Source organism: Piliocolobus tephrosceles, chromosome 16 (genome assembly GCF_002776525.5).
Source record: "Piliocolobus tephrosceles isolate RC106 chromosome 16, ASM277652v3, whole genome shotgun sequence".
Classification (NCBI taxonomy): Eukaryota; Metazoa; Chordata; class Mammalia; order Primates; family Cercopithecidae; genus Piliocolobus; species Piliocolobus tephrosceles.
In genome coordinates this window covers 3302397-3310152 of record NC_045449.1, presented here as the reverse complement: position 1 = coordinate 3310152, position 7756 = coordinate 3302397, and the positions used below count along the sequence as shown (strand labels likewise).

General features: G+C 45.8%; 1 protein-coding gene across 1 annotated transcript in view; it reads left to right on the top strand.

The window, feature by feature from the left end:
• The window catches only part of TRPV3 (transient receptor potential cation channel subfamily V member 3), a 35892-nt gene that overhangs the window by 19044 nt on the left and 9092 nt on the right, over nucleotides 1–7756 (top strand). Inside the window, exons 7-10 of the mRNA XM_031934285.1 lie at nucleotides 22–106; nucleotides 217–290; nucleotides 2777–2942; nucleotides 6768–6834. Of these exons, the coding sequence (XP_031790145.1) occupies nucleotides 22–106; nucleotides 217–290; nucleotides 2777–2942; nucleotides 6768–6834 (392 nt within the window). The remainder of the gene's footprint in view (nucleotides 1–21; nucleotides 107–216; nucleotides 291–2776; nucleotides 2943–6767; nucleotides 6835–7756) is intronic.

Below are 7756 nucleotides of genomic sequence, written 5' to 3'. Positions count from 1 at the left end.
GGCTCAGCATCCCTGGGTGAGGGTCATGCAGGGGCTCAGCTCCCCGGTGAGGGTCATGCAGGGGCTCAGCTCCCTGGTGAGGGTCATGCAGAGGCTCAGCTCCCCCGTGAGAGTCATGAAGAGGCTCAGCATCCCTGGGTGAGGGTCATGCAGAGACTCAGCTCCCTGGTGAGGGTCATGCAGAGGGTGCAGTTTTTCTTTCCTTCCTGGCCTTAGGGCATTGCCATCTTCCTGCTGAGACCCTCGGATCTGCAGTCCATCCTCTCGGATGCCTGGTTTCACTTTGTCTTGTAAGTAGGTCTGGCCCCTTGGTTATCGCCTCACAGGCAGGGTTGACGTCCTGTATGGCAGCTGCCGCGTCCCCCTTGAACAACCAGCCTGCCGTGCCACCGTGTCCCAGTCACTCTGCCATGGTTACACGCCAGGGGTCTCCTGTCTTCCTCCCAGCAGGAGACACATAGATGCCCATGGAGAGGGTCAGAAAACTTCAGGGCTGCCGGGTGCAGTGGCTCATGCCTGTAATTCCAGCAGTCTGGGAGACTGAGGTAGTGATGATGGCCGACTCCACCTGTCACAGAGCCCCAAGCAGAAGGCAGCATGGAGTGGAGAAGGCAGGAACAGGCATAGCAGTCCTGTTTACGGATTTTTTTTTTTTTTTTTTTTAATTGAGATGGAGTTTCACTTTTGTTGTCCAGGCTGGAGTGCAATGGCGTGACCTCAGCTCACTGCAACCTCCACCTCCCGGGTTCAAGCGATTCTCCTGCCTCAGCCTCCCGAGTAGCTGGGATTACAGATGTGCGCCACCACGCCTGGCTACTTTTTATGTTTTTAGTAGCGACGGGGTTTCGCCATGTTGGTCAGGCTGGTCTTGAACTCCTGACCTCAAGTGATCTGCCCACCCCGGCCTCCCAGAGTGCTGGGATTGCAGGCATGAACTCCCGCGCCGGCCTCTTCTGCTTCTTATTTGGTTTGTTAGTGTGGAGGGAGACATTCTTCCTCATTTCAGTCTAAAATGCAGTTGATGAATCCGATGGTTTCTTTTACAACCGTGCCTGTGTTGTGACTTTGGTTAGCTATTTTATAATTTTGGAAACTGTCTGATGTTATGAGACAGTGTTTTTATCCCGATGTCTGCATATGACTGTGTAGGAGTAGATTTTGATTTTGTATGTTTGCGAAATATTGTACTTAAACACATTTTAACCATGGGCCGGGCATGATAGCTCATGCTTGTAATCCCAGCATGTTGGGAGGCCAAGGTGGGCGGATCATCTGAGGTCAGGAGTTGAAAACCAGCCTGGTGAAACTCCCTCTCTCTACAAAAAATACAAAAATTAGCCGGATGTGGTGGCATGTACCTGTAATCCCCGCTACTCGGGAGGCTGAGGCAGGAGAATTGCTTGAACCCGGGAGGCGGAGGCTGCAGTGAGCCGAGATCGTGCCACTGCACTCCAGCATGGGTGATAGAGCGACACTATGTCTCAAAAACAAAAAACAAAAAACAAACAAAAGTTAATTGTGGTAGAATACATGTAACATAAAAGTTAGCATTGTAACCATTTTTTAAGCATACAAATTAATACTTTGAAGTACATTCACGTTGTTGGGCAGTCTTCAGACTTGTTTTCATCCTGCAAAACCGAAACTCCATACCCATTAAACAACAGCTCCTATTCCTCTCCTTTCCTGGCCCCCTCTAACCACCATTCTTCCTTCTTTCCCTGTGAATTGGACTATTTCAGGTACCTCATATGTGGAGTCATATAGTGGAGTCATCTAGCTTATTTCACTTAGCATATATCATACTTTAAAAAGATTTAATGCCAGGCGCGGTGGCTCACGCCTGTAATCCCAGCACTTTGGGAGGCCGAGGTAGGCGGATCACCTGAGGTCAGAAGTTCGAGACCAGACTGGCCAACGTGGTGAAACCCCGTCTCTACTAAAAATACAAAAATGAGCCGGGTGTGGTGGGCACCTGTAATCCCAGCTACTAGGGAGGCTGAGGCAGGAGAATCGGTTGAGCCTGGGAGGCAGAGGTTGCAGTGAGCAGAGATCGTGCCACTGCACTCCAGCCTGGGTGACACAGCAAGACTCTGTCTCTGCCTGCAGCCCCCCCCGCCCAAAAAAAAAAACACCACGATTTAAAACGTAGGGTTTGGGGGACTTTTGTTATAATTGGCTTATAAGTATAGATATTGGCAGTTTTTGTCATTTTGGTTAAAAATGCAATCATTTACCACATCTTCGGTCTACTCCAGTAGTTCTCAAATCGACATGGGAATCAGAAATTATGTGGGTGATTTAGATTATTTTTCTGTTTTTGTTTTTTTTTGTAGAGACAAGGTCTCACTATGTTGCTCAGGCTGGTCCTGAACTCCTGGCCTGAAGCGCTTCTCCTACCTCGGCCTCCCAAAGTGTTGGAATTATAGGCATGAGCCACTACGCCAGGCCCATGTGGGTAATTTAAAAAATATATGGCCTCTGGGGCAGCACCCTAGAATCTTCTGTGGCCCTGTGGATGTGTCTTTTTTTTTTTTTTAAGTCCCCACCAGTTGCAATCAGCTTGCCACAGGCTGTGACTGGCATCTGGTGCTGTCTCTACAGGCTGAATTCTATGGTAGCCAAATGGATCTGAGGCAGCCTGATTCCGGTCTCTTAGGCATCCATCACCAGGGTGACTGCTTAGGGGGTTTAAGGGAGATTTGGGGGATTTGCATATCTTTGCCCTGATGCTGAGAAGTAAGTAAGGCCCGTGTTTCCTGTGTCTCCTGAACAGTTTTATCCAAGCTGTGCTTGTGATACTGTCTGTCTTCTTGTACTTGTTTGCCTACAAAGAGTACCTCGCCTGCCTCGTGCTGGCCATGGCCCTGGGCTGGGCGAACATGCTCTACTACACGAGGGGGTTCCAGTCCATGGGCATGTACAGCGTCATGATCCAGAAGGTGCGTTGGGAGCTGTGCCGGCGGGAGGGCCCTTTTTTAGATGGGGAAACTGAGATCTGGAGAGGAAGAGGGGTTTACCAAGGGGCAGGTCACTGCCCTTTCTCCCAAATGCCATGCGCTCCCTTTGCTTTCGGTCAGGCTTTCTGTGTCCAGACCTTAAATCCCCCAGGCTTGTGGGGCGCTGGGGAGGGGTACACTTTGTGGAGGAATGTTCTCACCCATGGGCAGTGGCGTGCTGGTAAACATTTAACAACCGCTCTGTGTGTGTGTGTGTGGGTGGAATATGTGTATATATATGTGTATGTACATATACACATACACTTATCATACGTTTTACTATATAAAGGATGTGTATTACGCAATTTGCAAATAATGAAAATACAAAATACAGTTTATTGTAAATTCCACGTAGCCAAGTCTTAGAATAATTTGTTGCTTTTTTTTTTTTTTTTTTTTTTGAGACTGAGTCTTGCTCTGCTGCCCAGGCTGGAGTGCAGTGGTATGATCTTGACTCACTGCAACCTCTTCCTCCTGGGTTCAAGCAATTCTCCTGCCTCAGCCTCCAGAGTAGCTGGGATCACAGGCACGCACCACCATGCCTGGATAATTTTTGTGTTTTTAGTGGAGATGGGGTTTCACCATGTTGGCCAGGATTGTCTCGAACCCCTGAACAGGTGATCCACCCGCCTCGGCCTCCCAAAGTGTTAGGATTACAGGTGTGAACCACCACGCCAGGCCTATTTGTTGCTTTTTATTGAATTTTAGTTTTTGTTGTCAACTTTTGGTTGCAACTGACAGAAGAGTGCTGTTCAGATATGAATGTTGGTTGAGATTTTTCTTTATAAGCAGTGATTAAAGTAAAACAATTAAGATTTATGTTGAACTTTACTTGTTTATCAATGATGTGAGCAACTTCTTTGCTGAATTGGATACTAGTTTGCAAATATCAGAAGAATATTCTGTTGATATTTTTGTGCTATACACAATGTAAAGGCTGCGGACAGCACATATTTTAAATTTAATCTGGATTAATAGTTTCTCCATTACTGTCTTAAATCATTTAGATCTAGATATCAACAAAACAATGAGTCAGTCAGTCTCTGATTTGTGGCATTTACCAATTTTCATGATGTAAATACAGTAGCCCCCCCCCTTATTCTTGGGGGAAAATGTTCTAAGACCCCCCCCATGAATGCCTGAAACTGCAGATAGTACCAAACCCTATATAATATGCTGTTTTTTCCTATACATATACATCTATGCAAATAATGAAAATATACTATACAATACAGTTTATTGTAAATTTCACTTAGCCAGTTGAGTCTTAGAATAATTTTTTGCTTTTTTTTTTTTTTCTTTGTGACTAAGTCTCGCTCTGTCGCCCAGGCTGGAGTGCAATAGTGCAGTCTCAGCTCACTGCAACCTCTGCCTCCCGGGCTCAAGCAATTCTCCTGCCCCAGCCTCCTGAGTAGCTGGGACTACAGGTGTGTGCCACCACGCCCAGCTAATTTTTGTATTTTTAGTAGAAACGGGGTTTCACCGTGTTGGCCAGGCTGGTCTCCAACTCTTGACCTCAGGTGATCTGCCCGCCTCGGCCTCCCAAAGTGCTGGGGGCGGGCAGGGGGAAGCAACAAATTATTTTTTATTTTTTTATTTTATCGTATTTTTTTTTTTTTTTTTTTGAGATGGAGTCTCGCTCTGTCGCCCAGGCTGGAGTGCAGTGGCTGGATCTCAGCTCACTGCAAGCTCCGCCTCTTGGGTTTATGCCATTCTCCTGCCTCAGCCTCCCGAGTAGCTGGGACTACAGGCACTCGCCACCTCGCCCGGCTAGTTTTTTGTATTTTTTAGTAGAGACGGGGTTTCACCGTGTTAGCCAGGATGATCTCGATCTCCTGACCTTGTGATCCGCCCGTCTCGGCCTCCCAAAGTGCTGGGATTACAAGCTTGAGCCACTGCGCCCGGCCCAGCAATAAATTATTTTAAGACTCAACTGGCTATGTGGAATTTATAAAATGTGTTTTATAAATTAGGCACAGAGATATTAATGGCAATAACTAACAGAACAATGGTAACAATACACTGTAATAAAAGTAGGTGAGTATTGTTTCTCTCTTTCAGAATATTGTATTGTGTGTAAGATTTCTGGGTCTTAGTTGACCACAGGCAACCAAAACTGCAGAAAGTGAAATCGAAGAGAAGGGCAGACTACTGTTCTCCTCCCAGGGCCAGTTTCCAGCTACCAACATTGTGTTACTGGACATGGAGTTAGGGAGAAATATGCAGATCCATGCCACTCTAAAATTCCTGCCATATGGCTATGGTAGAGATAAGTAACCTCAAAAGCACACACAATAGTAAATCCTCCTGAAATAACTGGATAGGGATGAGTTTTGAACATTTATTGTCTTTGTTTTTATTAAATTAAAGTAATTAATTAATTTTTTGAGACGGAGTCTTGCTCTGCCTCCCAGGCTGGAGTGCAGTGGCACGATCTAGGCTCCCTGCAACCTCTTCCTCCTGGGTTCAAGCAATTCTCCTGCCTCAGCCTCTGGAGTAGCTGGGATCAAAGGTGAGTGCCACCTTTGTATTTTTTTTTTTTTTTTTTTGTATTTTTGTATTTTTAGTAGAGACAGGGTTTTACCATGTTGGCCAGGCTGGCCTCCAACTCCTGACCTCAGCCGATCCACCCACCTCAGCCTCTCAAAGTGTTGGGATTACAGGCTTGAGTCACTGCACCCGGCTTGTCTCTGTTTTAAATATAACTTACTTTATTTAATTGTAAGTTTATATGGTTTAATTTTTTGGCAATACAAATAATAATTTATCCTCAACATTTTTTTCTTTTTTCTTTTTTTTTTTTTTTTTGAGATGGAGTCTCGCTCAGTCGCCCAGACTAGAGTGCAGTGGCGCAATCTCAGCTCACAGCAAGCTCCGCCTCCCGGGTTCACCCCATTCTCCTGCCTCAGCCTCCAGAGAAGCTGGGACTACAGGCGCCCGCCACCACGCCTGGCTAATGTTTTGTATTTTTAGTAGAGACAGAATTTCACTGTGTTAGCCAGGATGGTCTTGATCTCCTGACCTCGTGATCCACCCGCCTCGGCCTCCCAAAGTACTGGAATTACAGGCGTGAGCCTCTGTGCCCGGCCTTATCCCCGACTTTGTTGAGGTATAGTTGACATACGTAATTGTATAAATTTAAGATGTACAATGTGACGATTTGATATAGGTATATATTGTGAAATGATTCCCAATTTCAAATTAGTTGACATACCCATCACCTCACATAGTTGCCATTTCTTTGTGTGGTCAGAACATTTATGATCTATTCTCTTAGCAAATTTCTAGTCCACAACACAGTATTGTTGACTACAGCCATCACACTGTCCATTAGATCCCCAGAACTTATTCATCTTGTAACTGAACGTTTGCTTTAGTTCTGAGTAATGGCTGTGTTTAACAACCAGCTCACAAGCTTCATGGGAATTTAACAGCTCTTGCGAGCTGTTCTGAGCTGGCTCCAGCATGCCACTGCCCCCAGGAAGTGTGAGGATTCCAGAAGTGAGACCCTGTGGTGTAAGGTACAGGGTAAATCACAGGGAGAAGAGAACCTGGGGCTAGAGCAGAAACAGAAGGCTTCCTGGAGGAGGTGGGATTTAGAGCTGAGTGTTGGAGCATCAGGAGGATTTGCCTGGGGGAAGGGAGAGCGGCCCACGTGAGTGAGGAGATGGTTGGAGGGGAGGTGGGAGAGGGTGGGAAGCAGGAAAACTGGGGGACCGTGAATATGTGCTTGTATCTTACTCTGGAATTATGTTTATTTCTTTGTAGGTCATTTTGCATGATGTTTTGAAGTTCTTATTCGTATATATCGTTTTTTTGCTTGGATTTGGAGTAGGTAATTGATTTATAAATGATAGTAACTCCCACATTTATAAACACTTTATTCAGATGTCAAAATGACAAAGCACATGGTGGCCTCAGCAGCAATTAGACCAGCTACCAGTGGGGCACCTGCCAAGCTTGGTATTTTCCAAGCATTACCTTTTACTTCTCTCAACAAGTTGAGCAAGTGGGAGTCATCGCCCCGATCATAAGATAGCTGAGGCTTAGAGACTCCAGGATTTGAACCAGGCCAGCCACTCATAAACCAGCTTCACCGTGTGGTATACACCTCTGGCTTTCCCATTCATTGCTTATGTGACCTTCACGACCTAAGACAGGTCCTGCAAGTGTTTTCAGCCCGATTTTACAGATGGGGAAACTAAAGTCCACAGAAATTCGACTGATGGTCTTTGCAAAGTAGGAGCAAAGTAATGCCCTGAGGCAACTTCCTTTGGGTTTCACATCATGTTGCTCTCACAGTATGCTTTAGATATAACTGTGAGAGCCTCTCTGGTCTGCTGGGACCAGGAAGGGGCCCTCTCTTAAAATCTCTCCATTTACGACAGAGGGAACAGCACCATCTAGTTGCATTTCTAACCTCTGCATAGGGAGATCGTTTTCCCCCACATACCAGTTGCTTTTTTTTCTTTTCTTCAGTGACCATTGATATTTGAAATTAGATAGCTGTGTCCATCTGTCTGGTACCTTTTCTGGGTCACAATTTGCTTATTTATTTGCTCCTTCACCTGCTTGTTTATTAATCCATCTATTTACTCTCTCATTCAATTTGCTCATCCACCTATCTAGTCATCCATCCATCCATCCATCCATCCATCCATCCATCCATCCAATCATCCATCCATTCACCTATCTAATCATCCATCCATTGATCCATCCATCCATCCATCCATCCATCCATCCATCCATCCATCCAT